We start from the raw sequence: 20,734 nt of genomic DNA, 5'->3' as shown, positions 1-20,734 counted from the left end.
TTTTTAAGAAACAGCATCTATAAGTTCAGCTCAAATGACTTTTGTTTTTTTTCTATTCTTGGTTTAAAGCCCCCTCCAGACTATGCGCGTGAATCGCGGGCAAAGCCGCGAACGCGAGTGTGGAGTCGATTTCGCTGTCTGCAAAAATGTAGAGGGGGCTTAATGTCAATATTGTCAATGTCATTCTACTGTCATGTGGTCAACCTGAAATTTATCGATTTTATTTCTCTCAATTTCCTTTATAGTATTTTAGCTGTAATTCAATAGTTTATTGTAACTAACATTGTAAATATAATATACTTTACACGATGGCAGAATTACTGCTAGATCCCAATATACGAGGATGGGTGTTTCTGCCCATAGTAATAATCACCTTTTTAGTTGGAATTGTTCGACACTATATTTCTATTATTCTGTCGTCTCAAAAGAAGATCGAGCTATTGCAGGTTCAGGACAGGTAAGTACTAACCGCAAACATCATACCATATGCTCCGTATTTTTCATAAAATATTTTATTCCAACCTCTAAATATGACCAATTGCTAAATGATTTACTTCTCACGTTATAGACCCAATATCAATAATGCTTGCAGGAGTTACTGGATTATTGCAACTCTTGTTGTTACCTAATCTTAAACTTGTAATTCATTTTCTGCGTATTTCTAACTTTATGGTGCTTAACATTTTGCAGTCAAGTAATGATCAGAGCACGACTGCTACGCGAGAACGGAAAGTACCTCCCTCGGCAGTCGTTTGCGATGCGCCGCCACTGGTTCAACAACGAGGAGACTGGCTACTTCAAGGTGCAGAAAAGGGCTCCGGCGTCACAGGTACTTTAATTTAAAAAATTCATTCATACTGAATTTTAAGAACTTGAGCTGGTTACTGTCCTTGTTTACCTTTTTGGGGTTCCACACCCAAAGGGTAAATACGGGACCCTATTACTAAGACTCCGCTGTCTGTCTGTCACCAGGCTGTATCTCATGAACCATGATAGTTAGACAGTTGAAATTTTCACAGATATTTCTGTTGCCGCTATAACAACGAATACTAAAAACAGAATAAATTAAATATTTAAGTGTCCCATCCAAGAAACGTGATATTTTTGTTTTTTGCGTAATGGTACGGAACCCTCCGTACGCGAGTCCGACTCGTACTTGTTTTTTTTTGTGCAACAATAAAAATATTTCTACTAGATCCCTTGAAACAAGAACCAAATCACCCAACACTGGTTACTGTCCAACTCTGATTATAGTTCGTATTTTTAGCATTAGAAATAAGGTAAACAATCTTGATGTGTCTTTTAATTAAAAAACACATTTAAGTTACGGCAAATATGTAACAATTATGAATCTAATACGATCATTTATATTCTTCTGCTTTCATAAGTAATAGTTTTAGATTTTTAAGAAGTGTTTTTCAATTAAAAGACATGTCAAGATCGCTTACCTTCTTGCAAGTTCTTTCTAATGCTAAAAAGAGGCCACTATAGGCCAGAGTGCAGCCTTTATAACATATTTATTTAATTTTTAATTTCACTATACAAGAAAGTGCAAATGGTGGACCTTAAAGCATTGTCTGCCAGTCAACCAACTTATCTCACGATAAAAACTCAAGCATGCAAAGTTGGAGAATGATTTGTTTTTTTTGTTTGAATTCAGAACCCCATGACTGACCCCAGCATGATGACAGACATGCTGAAAGGCAACGTGACCAATGTGCTGCCCATGATCATCATCGGAGGCTGGATCAACTGGATGTTCAGTGGTTTCCTCACAAGTATGTACCAACTATAATATAATACTCTATATACTCTCTACTATCTATAACTCTATATCTGGAAATCCTGCTGTTGCCTGCTTAATTTTTTTAGCATGCTTAATTCTTCTTCTTCTTCGTCGTAACCTCATGACTGAGGGTCGTGACTGCCATAAGTTGCGTTTTCTTGGATTGCTCTCCAACCTGGCCGATCTTCTGCCTTCCGCATAGAGCCCTGGAACTTTTAGCATTAGAAAGAAGTAAATTATGAGTACTGACCATGCAACATTACATAATTCCATTATTATTAACAATTAAAGAAACTGCACGCTTACTTCTGTGGAGTTCTTTCTAATGCTAAAAAAAAACATTGTTTCTTTATTCTTACAGCCAAGGTGCCTTTCCCGCTGACGCTGCGCTTCAAGCCGATGTTGCAGCGTGGCGTGGAGCTCATGTACCTGGACGCCTCCTGGGTGTCCTCGGCCTCGTGGTACTTCCTCAACGTGTTTGGCCTGCGCACCATCTACACACTTGTGCTTGGGGAGAATAATGGTGAGATTCTGTTGACTTTCTAAGCCTAATAAAAAAATTATCACTCAAATGTCATGCCAACGCACAGAGCTGCAACAAAAACTGTAACCTACCTCTACCTTTATTCTATATCAGATTATATGTAGCTGTCTTGCCAAACTTCCTTAACCGATTCGACCAAGCCCAAGCACAAAAGCTGTCACACTGACGTCACTGAAGTGTCATAACTGAAATCAGGCGTATCTCACTCCGCGATTTCGTCGCTTTGCTACAGGTAGCTAAAAGTACATTCGTTCGGCCCCAATTTTGGGGTTGGCCATAAGCCGCGCGTGGTGCTGTCGCCACCTAGCGGCCATATCTGTGCTGATCGTAACAGACGCGTTTTGTTAGAGAGTGAGTCTTCTGTACTTAGTACTATTATTTATTCTGTGCTGAAATTAAACTTTATGCATATGCATATAGGTCTATGGCTCTGTGGTCTGTGACCGATTAATCAGAGTTTGGCGTTGGAGCTGCGGTGCGGATATATCCGTCATTGGCGTCCAAGAGGTTGAGAACTTTACTGTAACCTTAACCTTTTGGCCGCCGGACCTAGTCCGCAAAGACGCTCACTCACACGCCAGAGCAAATTTTAAGTAAACAACTAATAAAAAGTTTAGGGATTGCAAATAGTGATATCGATATTTACAATATTATGGTAAAAATCTTTTTAATTTAGCTTTGTTCTTATCCTGTTTTAATTTCATTCCAAATTGCCAAAATTAAACATATGTTTTACACCCGAAAATGTTTAAAATATAGGGATTTAACATAAAAAACAACCACTAAACAATGTCGATTCAAGACGTGATATCGCCGCACTAGGCTGTACGAGAAGTCTTTTATACAAGACAACGGCGCCCATGGACTGCCCGCAATGCAGACCGACAAGGACTGTTTCCGCGCGGATCAAGTAATAATAGTCTCTAGGTCAACGGCGTAAGCGCTTGTCGGTACGTAAACTTTATTGGCGTAACGTTAAAGCTGCGCATCATGTGTCGATAAAGTCAATATACCGGAACTGTTTTAGTGAAAATTACACGTGGGTTGAATTTTTAATGAGTGAAGATATTATTCCGGAATTAGAATCTATCATTATAATTTCAGTTTGGTTTACATTAATCTATAGGTAAACTCTTATCAAAAAAAACGTTCAACGACTTGTTACAAAAAAATTACACATTAACTTCAATGTTATAACAATAAAAGTAAAGTCTGATAAACAGGTATGTCCCTGTACCACACTTGTGCGAAGCGGTCGCTGCGGTCTATCCCTTCCCACTAAGCTATAACATCAATTATTTTTTTTATTTATCTCTTCTGCAATTAAATAGTCCACAATCTACAATGGCAAATTTACTTGTCTGACTCTACTTTATAGAGCTAAAGAAGCTACCTGAACTTTAAATATAGTTATGCCTATCTGACTCTCGTTCTACGTATTCTAGTAAGTAGTTACCTACTATTCGTTGAAAAAAATTGGCGATTAACAAGTGTTCAAATACTTAGATAAAAACATATTTCTGACTTTATATTTACTTTAAAAATTCCCATATCGAGTTAACATTCCCATCCCTAGCTGTCTTTTATACAAGACAACGGCGACGAGGAACATGAAAAATGTTGAAAATTGGAGCAATTTTTAGTGTTCCGTACAAAACTTTGTTTACGGAACACTTATGGGATCACTTCGGTCTTGCAAATCAGTTAAATACGTTTTTCTCAGAGACCGTTTGACATAGATACCTAAAATTTGGAACAGTTATAGCAATTACCACCACTCATATTGTAAATAAGTCAAAACTGCTTATTTCTTATTAAAGGGGGAAATTTAGGGGGTTGAGAGGGGTAGGCTGAAACTTTTTTCATTTGTAAGAATCGTGTGGGGTACCATTAGAAAGCTTGCAAAAAATTGAGTCGATGGACTGATTTTGACTTCATTTTAGACTGCAATAGTTTCGTCAAAAAATGCATTTAAAGTTGCAAGTTTTCATACAAAAATTTTCACCTCTGTCCTGGCGATTTTCGCGAAAACTATAGCTAACAGGCAGCTGACCAGTCAATACCCAACTTAAAGAAGCATGGAGACGGCGGGAAAATTATCAGCTTAACTTTATCTTTATTAGTTTTTCAACTGCAGCTTGACCTTTGGTTGCTTAGGGCTAGCTAACTGATGCTTACACTGGTCAATTCATATTAGGCGAGAAACATCCTTAGTTAAAACTTTGGCATTGAAATTTATGACTTATGTCTTTGACACAAAGTTTAATTCTGCTTGCTTATTTTTGTGGGATATTTAATTTTATCTCAATTGCCTACTATAAGTATGAGAGAGATCTACAAAATACGACCTTATTATATTGCAAATAAGTTTCAATTTCGAACGGGCTTTCCAATCAATGGACTAGGCATATCAAAAATTCAAATTAAGAATTCCGTTCTTGACTGTCGTTGTGTTTTTTTTTTCCACAATAGGACACATAGAGTTAGTAAGGCGTATAGAGATAATAAAGTCATTTAATATTTATGAACAGCTTTGGCCTCATGTATAGATTTTATTGAGAGTATCTGATTCGTCGAAACAATATACACAATATTCCTTTTCATTAAGTACCATTACATTTCTGTATTAATTGTATAATTATAATATCTATTAATTATGTTCAGTACTTATGTATATTTTTGAACGGATCGGTGAGCAACAAGATTCAGGGCTATAACCGCGAAAATAGAAGTTCGCAAATTGCGAGCATTTTTCTCTGTCACTCTAATTACGCCTTCATTGGAGTAAAAGAGAAAGATCCCCGCAAATTGCGAATTTCGGTTTTCGCGGTAGCCCCTCAGTCCTGTTACGAGAAAATAATTTTGGAAGACATTAATAGTATATAATAGGACAGTTAAATATCACAGCTTTTAGAAACAAAGGTAAAATTGACGAAATATTTAAAGTAAGCCGATCTTGTTTTTTAGCAAAATAATAATGAGTTCTAAATTCAAATTGAAGGAGTATACATTTAAGGTATTATAGGCCAAGCGCGCACCACGATATTAATTTTTGCGACACGATTTTAGAATCGCGCTGTAATATATCGCAGAAAATTCACTGCGCGCACTGCGATCAAAAAGTCGACGATTTGTTCATTCTCAACATGGATTTCGTACCAGTGCTTATCATGAAACGTGTCTTTAATATGCGATTGCTGTATGACTTTGAGCATTTATAACACAAAGGTGATCCCCGTCTATTTCCATAATTAAATAGTCAACATCTAGCGTCTCATTTTGAGACTCCATTGGAGATGCAGGTGCCGAGATGTTGGGGTTTGGAGAGCGAAATGCCGACTGAGGTCCGGCCGGGGTGCGATTTTATTATCATAGTGCGCGCGGGGCCATACAACTCCGCATGCTGCAATCACTTTGCGACAATCGCGGAAAAATGTGACAAATCACAATTTTAAAATCGCTGCGATTTTTTTGTCGCATATGCGCGCACTAACATATAAACACATACGTTGCATTTCTGCGACAAAATTATCGCAGGACAAAAAATCGTGGTGCGCGCTTGGCCTTACTCTAAATTATTATAATACATCAAGCATTCGCGAGATGCTCGACTTCGGTATTCAAACACAAAGCAATAGTACAAGAATCTAACTAAATGCAAAGGCCGAAGGAGCGATTCGAAGATCCGAAGCGTCCGACAGACGCGCGCCTCCCGTAACTTTTCCAAGTATTTTTAAGTACAAGTGTCTAAGTCGCAAGATCCAAAGGCTGAAGTCGCATTGGGCCGAAAGCACGAAGCATCCAGGAGGTCAGTTCTAAACACAGGTAATTAATACAAGTGTCTAAATGCGAAGGCCGGAGGCCGAGCTCCGCGTAGGGCCGAAGGCCCGAAGCCTGCAAGATGTCAGTGGTTAAACACAGAACTGACAGCCTGGACGCTTCGGGCCTTCGGCCCTACGCGGAGCTCGGCCTTCGGCCTTCGCATTTAGATACTTTTACTATTGTTCTGTGTTTAAGTACTAACATCCTGGACGCTTCGGGCCTTCGGCCCTACGCGGAGCTCGGCCTTCGGCTTTCGCATTTAGACACTTGTACTATTGTTCTGTGTTAAAGCACTGACATCCTGGACGCTTCGGGCCTTCGGGCTACGCGGAGGTCGGCCTTTGGCCTTCATATTTAGACACTTGTACTATTGCTCTGTGCTAAAGCGATGACATTTTGCTAAAGCTCGGCCTTCGGCCTTCGCACTTAGACACTTTGTACTATTGTTCTGTGTGTGTAGTTGAATACGGTATCCTAAAAACAGGCAAACAACCCCTGTAAAATGTAACGATGCGAGCGGTACGGCTACCATCAGTTTGGCATTGACATAAACGCTACCGTGGGCGTGAACGTAATTTACTTTCTATGCATCTCGCTCGTACTGACATATTAGTGCGAAAGAGATATACCTATAGGAAGTAAATTACGTTCACGATATCGTTTATGTCAATGCCAATCTGATGGTAGCCGTACGGAACACTAAATGCCTCGAGCTATCTCGGACTTGGCCAAATTATTTTAAATGCCTTATTATAAAAGAAGGGATTTATATAGCGGCTTAAAAAGCAAATTAATGAAAAAACAAAGACCTTAAATATGAACACGAGTGTAAATGAAATTGTAATTGTTATTATTTTCACATTAACTCAGTGGTTGAATTTGTGTCTTGTATACAAGACGACGGCGCCAGCGTATCGTTCTATCGTTGTCTTCTATACCGGACAACGGCGGTCAAAGGGTTAATAAACCGGTTTTCTATCCATTTAAGGGAAGTAGAAGCTTCAACTCGAATGTGATAGATATAGGCAGAATGATTAAAGAATAAGCGTTTCTTTTTATTTCAGCCGCGGACCAGTCGAAGATAATGCAAGAGCAGATGTCAGGCGCCGCCATGGCGATGCCTCCGGACCCGAAGGCCGCGTTCAAGGCCGAGTGGGAGGCCCTCGAGATCACCGAGCACAAGTGGGCGCTCGCCAACGTGGAGGCTGAACTTCTTACAGAGACCAAATAGGCTGATGCCTGATGCTAGTATTAAAATATTGTGGCTATTGGTAGACCTTATGTTTGTTGCAGTAAGGTTTACAATGAGCCAACCGTTGCAAATGACACGCAGAGTTAGCGACTCTACCTACTTTAGGGTAACAGCTGAGTGTGTTATGAATTATGATTTGTGAAAATCTCTGACCACTTTAATATCAACGTAAATAGTTGCAACTCTTGTATTTATACTTCGTATGTTACGTTATACCTAATTTTAAGTATTTTACGGTATGAGGGAGAAAAAGGAATAAATGAATTGTATAAATAGGTAACAGTGTTTTCATTTACTAATGTTTACATAAACTAAAAGCGACTAGCGGTCTACTATTATTTCGTGCAAGAAACGTATCTGATGACAAGACATGGATCCTGTGTGAACAGTATGTAAAAGGCAGAGGTTGACTCCCACCATGATTTCGAACTTTATTTCAAAGTGATAGGGTTCAGTTTTGTGTGTATGCTGACGCCATAAGCCTGCGGATCTCTAGACTGTTAACACTGCTCATAGTTACTCGCTTAACTCGCTTTTCCTGACCACCGCCGGTTAATCCTTTATGTCACGTTTATCGTGTGTGCCGCGCCATTGTGGCCCTTGTCGAAATACACGGAGGAAGGTTGTTATGGACTAGCCGCGCTCATCAGTTGACGACTTTGGCGGTCAAAAGGTCAGCAGCCAGTCGGAACGTAAGTTAGAAAAAAACAAAAATGCACTTTTAAAAAACTATTTATTCCATTGCAAAATTATAATTGAGTATATACAACAATGATAACTCTTGAACAGTCGTGATTGTTTTTATTGCTTGCGTTGGATTCATATGACGATAAACTTAGTGTAGATAAACACTCTAGTCTTTTAGAACTCGACTCAGTGTTTTAATTTTTAACCTTTTGAACGCCACAGACGGCAATTGACGTCAACGCAAAATCGTGACAACGACGCCAAAGGCGGCATTTGACGTCGTTCGTTTTTTGATGAAAATCTAATGCAAAACACCCCACTCATAGTCTAATAAAACATGGTCTTCTCTTCCCAGAGTGACACAGGCCTACGTCACACTAACATGGCCGCTATATATAGCGCTATCGCATATTATCATATAGCGCTGTCGCATGATGACGTAGGCTTGTGTCAGTCAGGTGACCTAGAAAAGACGGGAAGAGAGTACCAGGCGGAGTATATTATTATACCATGACCCCACTTTTAGGTTGGCATTATTTATTCACAAAACTAAATTTTACCCCCCTGGCGTCAGTGGCACGGAATTTAGATGCGCCGTTTGGCGTTCAAAAGGTTAATAGCCATTGTGGAAACTGATAGGTCTTGCATACGATACGAGTATATATCGGTCAGTCAGATACTTATACAGGGTGGCTTAAAAATAACTGCATTACCGTTGCCAGGTAGATTTTGTGATTATACTGTGTAACTTTTACTATGGAACCAACCCCGAAATCGCGATAAAAAAAATTACCCCCCCATAGAAAATGGACCAGCCAGAATGAATGAAACAGCCAAATTTATTTTTCGCGATTTCGTGGTTGGTCCCATAGTAAAAGTTGCTCATTATGATCCCAAAGCCTCCCTGGCAACGAGAATGCAGTTTTTTTTTGCCACCGTGTATATCGGAGCGACCAAGGTGTTCACAAATATCTGAACAAAGTCTCTATTATCAAGACGCTAATGTACAGTCAGCTGCAGATAAATAGCAGATTTATTAAATGAATACATAAAAAAACATACGACATACATTTTACTTCTATCCGATCGAAAATGTTAAAATGCTCTTAGGCTGCCTTTCCACTGAGTCAGAGATGAGAGGAGACGTGGAAGAATCAACAAATAGCATTGGTTGTAATTTCATGTGTTAATTACATTTTGTAGTTTCCCTCTTTTATTGTGTTGGTATTTTGTAATCTATCCTCCTAATGGTTAGGGAGGCGAGGTAGCTAAATGGCGTAATTCAACGGCGCCGTCGAGACCTATCAAAATCGAAAGATAAAATAATTTCGAAAAGAAAAGCTCGTATGGCAAAAACCATTTTAGCGGTGGGTTTGGCGTGTACGGTTTTTCAAAAATGTTAAAAAAAACAGTTACTTGGGCATTCTCGAGCGCGTCAGATATTCATACTACGTATGCCCCGAGTGCCTCTGATAACAACGGTATACTAATCTGCCGGTTTGCGTGGTGGGGGTAGGCATATAAAGTAGTCAAAAATGCAAAAAAAAAAATTTACTCGGGCGCGTCTGATTTTCGGAAGGGGTGTTAAGTAGGCCCCAAGGAAGCTTCCTTTAAAAAAACTGACGATTTCGGCGTGACGATAAGTTACGATGAATTTTTGAAAATGCAAAAAAAAAAAGTTTTTTTGAAATACTCGAGCGCGTCAGATTTTCATAGGGGAGGTTTATCTCGGTATCCTGAAAGCATATTTTTTTAATCTGACAAAAATGTTGGTGGGTTCTCTTAATCTGACCGATTTTATGATGCTTCAAGTCAAAAAGTTTTAACTTTGGACAAAAATGTAAAGAGACCTTTTTTGTGTAAAATAAAATTACCTTTTTTGTTTATTTAAACTTTTTTTTTGTAAAATGTATCGTTCGCGACTTATTATATGCCGCAACGCGTTCTTAGGAAGACGAAATGGCTCCTCCACACTTCCGGTCATGCGGAAACCGGCAGATTTTGTATTTTTAGTAAGTTTTAGATTATATTCTTCAAAATAAAAAATAAAAAAATCGCGCTCGAGAATACCGGATTAACGTTTTTTTTTTACAAGTTCGCGACCCTATAACTCGGCGGCGTCAAGGACTTATCGTCAGATTAGTTAAATTTAGTCTTTAAACACTAAAATCAACCCCCAATATCTTAATCTGACGCGCTCGAGTATTTCAGACTATCCATTTTTTTTTACTAATCTGATCGTCTATCCTAGGCGCGCGTCACTACATATAGAGCTAAATACTTTACAAGGTTGTTCTATTAGGTCTAAGGTATCTCTCATATCTTAAACTGCCACGCTCGAGTATTGCAAAAAATTCCCCTATTCGCCTCCCTAACTATAAGGCCTAAGGTGCTACCTATAGTACATATTCAGTTCGATGAAATTTAAATCATATTCAATTGGAATAGAGTTGCATTTGTTTTGATTCGTTCAATTTTCAAACAAAACTATAATCAACTCTATCCCCTGAACTATAGGTTCAAATATCAGTGACAAATTCTGAATTTTTCATTTGTATGGCTGGGCCTTAGGAGGCTATGATTGACGTGTGTGTTGTCACTCAGTTTTAGTTTAGGTTTAGCTTAGTTGCTAACATGGCTTGCCGTGGCATTATGCTGAGTGGGGATCCTGTTTAGCATCTAGTTTGTCTACCTAATTTGTGTTATGTGTCATTTTATTAAGATTGTTATTTAAGATGTTACAGAATTGTATTTCTTCTTATTCTTAATCCGGGGAAGCGGAGAAGAGAAACAATGCTATTGTATTGTATTATATTCTCATCTCCGCGTCAGTAGAAAGGCAGCCTTTTAGCATGGTCAGGCTCTTAACTATTAAAATAAAATGATCATTACAAGATAGCATTTCAGATGCCAGATTTTTAATAAATTAAAGTCACCAAGTTACATTGCTTTAAGTTTTATAACAATGAATAAACATTTCAACTAAAACCGCCCAAAAGTCGCATAGCGTTGACTAATTTTATAATTTATATAAAAATAATAGCATTATTGCTGTAAAAGTTGTCAAAGGCATAATGATATTGCGTCCAATCTAGTTATACAATTTCTGTTAACCAAAATAACACAATCTGACTACAATTTATACCTTTAGGCGTGCCGTAGTAGGTACAGTCGCCATCAGATATATCGGAGCGGCCAAGGTGTTCACAATATCTGAACACGTACTCTAACGCCCTGACAATAGAGGCGTGCTCAGATACTTGTGAGCACCTTGGCCGCTCCGATATATCTGATGGCGACTGTATATACAGAACAATAGTGATAGTGACATATTCTGTATTTACTCGAGATATACAGTACTACCGGTTTCTTAATTGCTATCAGCCAATATGCTAAAAAAAAACAAATATACATTATCCACTTGAAACCAGAAATATCATACAAAATGATCCCAATCACGTTTTTTTTTCTTACATACGACAGGGCTGAGTGGCGGAAAGGAGGGGAGGCCTTTTACCCAACAGTGGGACACTAAACTAGGCTAACGAAAAAACCGGGCAAGTGCGAGTCGGACTCGCGCATGAAAGGTTCCGTACCATAACGCAAAAAAAAACAAAAAAAAAACGGTCACCCATCCAAGTACTGACCACTCCCGACGTTGCTTAACTTTGGTCAAAAATCACGTTTGTTGTATGGGAGCCCCATTTAAATCTTTATTTTATTCTGTTTTTAGTATTTGTTGTTATAGCGGCAACAGAAATACATCATCTGTGAAAATTTCAACTGTCTAGCTATCACGGTTCGTGAGATACAGCCTGGTGACAGACGGACGGACGGACGGACAGCGAAGTCTTAGTAATAGGGTCCCGTTTTACCCTTTGGGTACGGAACCCTAAAAAGATCTATTTAGGACAATTTTAATAAAGTTATACACTACACTTTGATTTAGATTTGAGTAGTGTTTGAGTTATTCCATTCTGTTACAGTTACCGGCACACGAATTCTATAGTAAAGGGCAACGGAATGGAAATAAAAATCATGGGGGCACTTGTTTTCTCCTTGTATGTAAATTGCATCTTGACGTGTAACAGGGCCCTTGTGGCCTATTTGCTACATAAATGTGCGAGTTTATAAGAGCTAACATAGAAATACCTAAAATCAAATATCTAGAAACCGTATAACTTACAACGTTAAATAAAATGGCCCTCAAACATTAGTTGACATTGATTGATTTATCGAACATGGATTCATAATCAATTAGCATGACAACCCACAGATGAAAGTATATAATAGGCAGCTGATAACTCATAAGAAACTTATAGTAATGTAGATACATACCACACATCGATATCAGAAGGTCCGAAAACAGGCTAGTTTATTTAGATGTGCCCGCAAAATTAATTACCTGTAACCAAAGATTCATTAATCAGATATGCATAGATAAACAATAATATAGAGATGAAAAGGGGGAGGGGGGATATCACCGAACGACATGGTCTTATGAAACTTTCAGTAGGAGTAGCAGAGAAGGCGCTTTTATTTTTAGTCCTTGTCATAGCTGCCTGTTCATTTCGGCCTACTTCTAAAAAGTCGGAAGTGCTACGTCAAAACGGTAGACTAACACCAATTATGGAGTGTAGAAGTAAGTGTACCTCTACCTTCCATAACACCAATGCTTGGTGGGCAACAATGAACCCGACTAAATTACATAGGTTGTTTTTGGAATGTTGTCAGGAATGTTAAAATTTGTTTTTAATTTCGTCGCATTGCGTATTTTCTGTCCCTCGTGGATCGAGTGGCCCACGTGCTGGATGGTTACTGACAGACTATAGCAACTACTCGAGCCTACTTCTTGATGAGCTGCACCACGTCCTCGTCGTGGACGGTGTGCGCGATGCCGACGCGCTGCGGCGAGTACTTGGTGCTGGTGCCCCACACCAGCGCGTACTTGAGCTGCGCGGCCAGCGTGCGGTGGATCGAGTGACCCACGTGCTGGATGGTTACTGACAGACTATAGCAACTACTCGCGCCTACTTCTTGATGAGCTGCACCGCGTCCTCGTCGTGGACGGTGTGCGCGATGCCGACGCGCTGCGGCGAGTACTTGGTGCTGGTGCCCCACACCAGCGCGTACTTGAGCTGCGCGGCCAGCGTGCGGTGGATCGAGTGACCCACGTGCTGGATGGTTACTGACAGACTATAGCAACTACTCGAGCCTACTTCTTGATGAGCTGCACCACGTCCTCGTCGTGGACGGTGTGCGCGATGCCGACGCGCTGCGGCGAGTACTTGGTGCTGGTGCCCCACACCAGCGCGTACTTGAGCTGCGCGGCCAGCGTGCGGTGGATCGAGTGACCCACGTGCTGGATGGTTACTGACAGACTATAGCAACTACTCGAGCCTACTTCTTGATGAGCTGCACCACGTCCTCGTCGTGGACGGTGTGCGCGATGCCGACGCGCTGCGGCGAGTACTTGGTGCTGGTGCCCCACACCAGCGCGTACTTGAGCTGCGCGACCAGCGTGCGATGGATCGAGTGGCACACGTGCTGGATGGTTAGAGACAGACTATAGCAACTACTCGCGCCTACTTCTTGATGAGCTGCACCACGTCCTCGTCGTGGACGGTGTGCGCGATGCCGACGCGCTGCGGCGAGTACTTGGTGCTGGTGCCCCAGACCAGCGCGTACTTGAGCTGCGCGGCCAGCGTGCGATGGATCGAGTCGCCCACGTGCTGGATGGTTACTGACAGACTATAGCAACTACTCGCGCCTACTTCTTGATGAGCTGCACCACGTCCTCGTCGTGGACGGTGTGCGCGATGCCGACGCGCTGCGGCGAGTACTTGGTGCTGGTGCCCCAGACCAGCGCGTACTTGAGCTGCGCGGCCAGCGTGCGATGGATCGAGTGGCACACGTGCTGGATGGTTACTGACAGACTATAGCAACTACTCGCGCCTACTTCTTGATGAGCTGCACCACGTCCTCGTCGTGGACGGTGTGCGCGATGCCGACGCGCTGCGGCGAGTACTTGGTGCTGGTGCCCCAGACCAGCGCGTACTTGAGCTGCGCGGCCAGCGTGCGATGGATCGAGTCGCCCACGTGCTGGATGGTTACTGACAGACTATAGCAACTACTCGCGCCTACTTCTTGATGAGCTGCACCACGTCCTCGTCGTGGACGGTGTGCGCGATGCCGACGCGCTGCGGCGAGTACTTGGTGCTGGTGCCCCACACCAGCGCGTACTTGAGCTGCGCGGCCAGCGTGCGGTGGATCGAGTGGCACACGTGCTCGATCGTTACTCCCTGGAAATTAACGCCGTTTTAATTTTGATCATTCTCATGGTACCTAAACTCTTTCAGAAACAGGTAAAGCATAATAGCCCTATCAATTAAGAAATCTGAGCTACTTACCAAAAGTTAACAGAGGTAACAATTAAAAATACAACTGTTGTAGGTATTATACGTATTCGAAGCAGAATTTGATCCATACATGAGTTTGAAGCACCACCAAGTACTACCGTACAGAAAGGAAACTTCCTACAAAACCGAAGTTTGACAGCGGTTCAGGGTCGAATCATGCTATCCCTTTCTAATATATGGCACTATCCCTTTCGGCTATTTAGGGTTGTCAAATTCAAGTGATTATGTTATCTGTGGTCATACACGCAAAAGGAAGTCAAGTGGTGCCAACTCTAATAATTGCTCGGAGCAATGCTGAGCCGAGCGGAGCCGAGTTTGGCCGAAGTCAGGAGTTTCGCACCCCTGGCACCACCACTCAAATGTTGAACTTTGTATCATTGTCAACCATTTAATTGTCAGATTGAAGTGCATAGAAAAATGGGTTTTATTTTTATCTACATTTAGGGAAAGTGGGGACTTTTGGGACACTTTCGAACTTTCTAGAATTATACTGCAGCAGCAATGACAGTACACTGACATACCTTCCTAAGGATCAGTCCGTCATCAAAGTCTGGTGGCTGGCCAGGCTTCTTGGTGTAGACGCGGATCAGCGCCAGGTACTCCCACAGCGTCTCCAGGAGGTAGTCCAGGTTCAGCTTCATGTTGCAACTGCACAGGAATATTGCAATTAAAAAAAAAAACGGGTTGCACTCTGGGAGTGCCGGCAGAAGTGAAAACTCAATGACATTGTTACAGTTTTTCGATCAGGTCACGCGTCCGTCTTACGCTCTCGCGAGTTTAACATTTTTTCCCTATCACAAAAAGTGCACAGAGATGCTAAAGAAGTTTTCATTTCAAAAAAAGTTCTAAGTTTTATTTTTAAGAATTTCTTTACAAAATACTCAAACTCAATCGATGTCATAGATAAGTTTACAATTTTCGCCTTATTACAAATGAGTAAGTAAGTTGCAAAAGTGTAAACGTAGGTATCTTTGAGGTCGACTGTACAACAAATGGTTCTTACCTGACAACAACCGAGTTGGGTCCACGAGCGATCCTTTCCACCTCCTGTATGGAGATCTGATCTATCTTGTTGTACACGTAGATGCAGGGAAGGTACACCCTGTTGGCCGGATCACGTCGATCAGGTCGTCCGCCGTGCAGTCTCCTATCAGGTCGATCACCTGGTTTGGGTATTTTAGTAAGAAATCTGGTTCATACCTGACGACGACCGAGTTGGGTTCGCGAGCGATCCTCTCCACCTCCAGTATGGAGATCTGATCTATCTTGTACACGTAGATGCAGGGAAGGTACACCCTGTTGGCCAGGATCACGTCGATCAGGTCGTCCGCCATGCAGTCTTCTATCAGGTCGATCACCTGCTAGTTTGGGTATTTTAATAAGAAATCTGGTTCTTACCTGACGACGACCGAGTTGGGTTCGCGAGCGATCCTGTCCACCTCCTGTATGGAGATCTGATCTATCTTGTTGTACACGTAGATGCAGGGAAGGTACACCCTGTTGGCTAGGATCACGTCGATCAGGTCGTCCGCCGTGCAGTCTTCTCGGAATAGTACCTGCAGATTTTGACTTTATTATAAAACTGTCTTGGTTCATATTTCAATGAGTGGTGAATAGATTCCGCAATCTCGTTGCGCTGTCAACTTAATAATAAAATCGAAATAATTTAATAGGCTTCGGTAATGCATTGAAATTATTATTATTTTTATATTATTATTTTGGATGGACTATGTGAGAGACGAACACAAGTGAATGAGATGATGGGCGACAGAGAGGTATGGAAGAGACATGCTGCGCCGACCCCAAGTGAATGGGACAAGGGCAAGCAAAATGATGTATAAAAACTTACAAATACTTAAAATAGCTGCCATAAACTGATACATGTTATAAAAAATATCAAGTTGAATGAAATCTCCTCGTGCTAACAAGATGGTGGAATTTAAATTTAATACTTTACTTTATACAATGCATTAGATAAATGTAATATTTAAACGGCAGGGCCAATAGCGGCGAGCAGTAGCTGCCGCTGTAAAATGCAACATTAATAAACATACACCCAAGATTACAAAGCGCTAGATTATTACTACTAGAAGTATTAGAACAAATTAAATTATATTCACAAAATATTTCAGAAGAATCCACCAGAACCTGTTAGAAGGTCGTACCATACTGTTCTACCTTAGGGATGGGCAGGGGGCGCCATAAGCCTTCAGTAAGAAGTGCATATACTTGGAAAAATTCGACCTATGCCGCTGTGGCCCAGTGGCCGAATGACACAGGCACCTGCCGCGATAGCAGAAGACGCTAGTTCGATTCCTACACTGGAGGCTTTGGTGACTTTTTCTTAGTTTATGACATTTATTTCAGTTTACTAAATTATTATCTGTTGTGTGCACTAGATGTTACCTCAGCGTTGAATATCTTGTATTCGTGTAGGATCATCTGCACCATTTTCTCGTCCACCTTAGTGAGCTGGCACGTCGAGTTGAACGAGAGACCGCCGCCTTTCTTTTGCTGTGAATACAACGCACTTGTTAACTGTTTGTGAAAATATAATGTAGTTAAAATGTACACGTATACGTATAAAGATAGTAAATAATGTTGTGTGTGTGCGCGGCAGAGGCGTCAGCCTGGGAGCTATGCCTGTAACTCAATAGTGACTAATACCACAGAATAAATAATAGTATTAGGTACAGAAGACTCACTCTCTAACAAAACGCGTCTGTCACGATCAGCACAGATATGGCCGCTAGGTGGCGACAGCGCCATGCGCGGCTTATGGCAAACCCCAAAATTGGAGTCGAACGGATGTACTTTTAGCTACCTGTAGCAAAGCGACGAAATCGCGGAGTGAGACACGCCTGCTAATACTCAATTGACAGAAGCCAAATATGATCCTACGAAAGCTCATCTGTAGGTACACCCAGCTGAAAATAGCACTTACGGTACAGACAAAGCTTCGTGGCGGCCGGCATCATCACCAGGCTGTGTTACATTACCTATCATCTTCTTCCCCGGTCCCTCATTGCTGAGGATCGCGACCATGTATGCTCCGTCTCCACAGTGTGCGATCATAGGCCATATGGTCACGTACTGCAAGTTGCCGCCAACCACCCTCTTGACAACATCAGACCATCTCGTGAGTACTTTTCCATATTATCTATAAATTGTACTATACCTTAAAGTAAATATTAGGTTTGGCCTTGTTGAGCCTGATGCCCACACTCTCAAGCTCCTTCTCGAGCAGCTGGCGGTGCACGTAGGGCTTCGTGGCGTCCAGCATCATCAGCACCAGGTCCGCTGTCCGGGCCACCGCTATCACCTGATGACATAAATTTATAATAAATGTTATTGTATATCGTTAATGGGCATTCCGCAATAATGACACATTTTGTTGGTGAACAAACTGAAATTCGTCCCTGGAAAGACATTACAAATTTCAAACCGAATTTTCAGCTTTCTAGGGATTATATTTTCTTTCTTAGTAACATTTTAAGGATGAAAGTTTCAGGGTCCTGTCCTGCAATCAATGGGTACGACTTTAAGCCATACACTGTCTGTCAGTATATGTATGTATATTCAAGGAACTTCATTTCAGAATAAGGAGGTGGAAAGAAGGTTTATTGGTCTAAGTGCGTGAATCAACTTTTTCTTGTCCTAGTTGCCATGGTCAAGGTCTCCTGGGTCACTCTTAAAATACTAGTTATTTCGTATTTAACAACAAACTTGAATATGGTAGTTAGTAGAATTTTATAGGGCCTTTCCATAATGGGATATCTACTAAGCACGTTTGTAGAACATGGTACAGCAGTTCTTCTAACGAACTTTGCTACTATTGTCTCCTGGCTGATGGGACAGAATAACAACAAGAAATAGTTGATCGACCCAAATATTCTTCTTCTAATCTACACACAAAATAAGGTGATCTTAGTTAAAAGGTTGTGAAATGTTACCAGCAAGGTCTCTCTCTCTTTAGCCTTTTTCTACCCTTCGGGTGTAGGCCTCCTTCATTTTACGCCATTTGTCACGGTCTTGTGCAACCTGGAGCCACTTCTTCCCTGCAGTCCTTCCGCTCTTCCCCCCATGGTCGCCACCATGTACCAGCAAGGTACCTTTCCTTAAACATCACATATAATAGTGTAGTATTACCTGTCTTCCTCTTCCCTTGCCCTGTGCAGCACCCTCAATGATACCCGGTAGATCGAGCAGCTGTATGTTGGCCCCGCGGTACTCGATCACACCAGGGATGCATGTCAGTGTTGTGAACTCGTAGCTGGCGGCTTCTGAGTGTGTGTGCGTCAGTGTTGACAGCAATGTGGACTGGAAAAAAATGTTGTTACCTACAATTTCCTTGTCTACTACTACTGTCAAATGTATCATCTGTATGATTTTTATTTCTGTTATTGTAAGAAAGCAATCTAAATTGGTGTATTATTCAGAAAGAGTTACTCCAGGGCTCTCCAAACCCTGGCAAGCGTTCCAATCCGGCTCAACGGCAGCATTCCAATCTGGCCCATGGGAGTCAGGCTCCAAATGTTCAGCCCTAACAGCAGCAACCAGTTACACCCCCCAGCCCCTCGGCGCCGACGGTGGCCCGCGCGAAAATTCTGAGGCGCAATATGGCCCACAGGTAAAAAACTTTGGAGACCCCTGAGTTGATTGCTATTTAAAAATGCATCCAAAATTCAAGCACTTTGTAAAAATATAAATTTTACTTAGCATACAAGTAGTATAAAGAGAAAAACCAACAAGGATATTTTTATAATCAAGTATTTCATTAAATGAGGTTCAAGCACATCATATTTTCCTATGAACCTTCTAAGTTACTTATAAGAGTTGTTTCTATGTTTCATATTGTGGAGCACTAGTATTTGCACAGGAAAACATTTTTTTTAGCATTAGAAATAAGGTAAACAATCTTGATATGTCTTTTAATTGAAAAACACTTTTTAAAAATAAGTTACGGCAAATATGTAACAATTATGAATCTAATATGATCATAAATAATAGTTTTTGATTTTTAAAAAGCGTTTTTCAATTAAAAGACATGTCAAGATCGCTTACCTTCTTGCAAGTTCTGTCAAATGCTAAAAAAACGAACTATAGTATACAACGTATGTAACAAAGCTACTAATTAAAAATAAATAATTCTACAATAACAAACTGTTATTCCAGTCAATCTATTTAGCTTTAGTCTTTCTATAGTTCGTTTTTTTTAGCATTAGACATGTCATTTAATTGAAAAATACATTTTAAAAATAAGTTACAGCAAATATGTAACAATCATGAATCTGATACAATCATTTATATTCTTCTGCTTTCATAAGTAATAGTTTTTGATTTGTAAAAAGTGTTTTTCAATTAAAAGACATGTTAAGATCGCTTACCTTCTTGCAAGTTCTTTCTAATGCTAAAAAAAACGAACTATAAATATGTCATTAACCCATTGTTAATTCTGTACTCACCTTGCCCACAGAAGGGAAGCCGATGAGCGCCACCCTCGCGTCGCCCGACTTGAGCACATCGAAGCCCTCGCCCTTGTCCCCGCCCTTCTTCGACGGCTCCAGCAGCTGCGACCGGTACTTCGCTAGCTTCGCCTTCAGCAGACCCAAGTGGTACTCCGTGGCTGACAAAACACAAACAATAAGTCATATACTAGGAAGTAGGCTGCTACGCTAAAAATGTAGGTCAAACTCACCTTTATTCTTCTGGGTTCTTGCTATTTCCTTCTCAATCTCAGATATTTTCTCCAAAATACCCATCTTTGTAAGACACTAGCGGAAGCTTATATTTAACTATAATAAAACTTTATCCTAAGAAGCTATTAAACAACTTAATATTACGCTAGACTATGGACATTTCGTTGCTAAATTGATGTCTATTTCGATAAAAACAATTTGTTGCCGAGCATACATAAAGTCGTTATAGGTTATAGACGATCTACGTAAGTGACAATGTTGAGTGTTGACATTTGACATTGACAGTGTGATGCGTACAGAGAAGAAATAAAGCTTGCCATTAACGACAATAGTACATTACGATGCAAGTGCCAAAAATATGAAATTCTAACACTTGTATCCAAACTTGTATCGTAATGTACTATTACACATTTGCGTTAAAAAAGTGTGTGTTTATAAAATTATCACATTGTCCCACTTATATATTCCCTGATGATTCAATGAATTCTAGTGCTAATATTATAACTGTGTTTTAACCAAAGAGTA

The 20,734-nt window shown here is 40.9% G+C and overlaps 2 protein-coding genes and 1 long non-coding RNA gene across 3 annotated transcripts; 1 reads left to right on the top strand and 2 right to left on the bottom strand.

Moving 5' to 3' along the window:
• Nucleotides 1-191: 191 nt before the first annotated feature.
• Nucleotides 192-7,684, top strand: LOC134667498 (ER membrane protein complex subunit 3). The gene is made up of 5 exons (XM_063524925.1): nucleotides 192-457; nucleotides 691-829; nucleotides 1,661-1,778; nucleotides 2,148-2,309; nucleotides 7,217-7,684. The coding sequence occupies exons 1-5, from the start codon at nucleotides 309-311 to the stop codon at nucleotides 7,381-7,383; spliced, it is 735 nt and encodes a 244-aa protein (XP_063380995.1). The 5' UTR covers nucleotides 192-308; the 3' UTR covers nucleotides 7,384-7,684.
• A 436-nt stretch (nucleotides 7,685-8,120) lies between these two features.
• Nucleotides 8,121-13,089, bottom strand: LOC134667480 (uncharacterized). The gene is made up of 3 exons (XR_010098641.1): nucleotides 12,941-13,089; nucleotides 11,978-12,496; nucleotides 8,121-11,632 (listed from the first exon to the last, which is right to left on the bottom strand). It is a non-coding gene; the product is annotated as an uncharacterized LOC134667480 (long non-coding RNA).
• A 1,113-nt stretch (nucleotides 13,090-14,202) lies between these two features.
• Nucleotides 14,203-20,476, bottom strand: LOC134667495 (developmentally-regulated GTP-binding protein 2). Its single transcript, XM_063524920.1, has 8 exons — nucleotides 20,209-20,476; nucleotides 19,976-20,136; nucleotides 18,660-18,830; nucleotides 17,689-17,832; nucleotides 16,917-17,024; nucleotides 15,909-16,066; nucleotides 15,032-15,158; nucleotides 14,203-14,393 (listed from the first exon to the last, which is right to left on the bottom strand). Exons 1-8 carry the CDS (start codon nucleotides 20,270-20,272, stop codon nucleotides 14,232-14,234), a joined length of 1,095 nt encoding a protein of 364 aa, XP_063380990.1. The 5' UTR covers nucleotides 20,273-20,476; the 3' UTR covers nucleotides 14,203-14,231.
• Nucleotides 20,477-20,734: the final 258 nt, after the last annotated feature.

The sequence above is a fragment of the Cydia fagiglandana genome, chromosome 9 (genome assembly GCF_963556715.1).
Source record: "Cydia fagiglandana chromosome 9, ilCydFagi1.1, whole genome shotgun sequence".
In the NCBI taxonomy this organism is placed as follows: Eukaryota; Metazoa; Arthropoda; class Insecta; order Lepidoptera; family Tortricidae; genus Cydia; species Cydia fagiglandana.
This window is presented reverse-complemented; position numbering and strand designations above follow the sequence as displayed.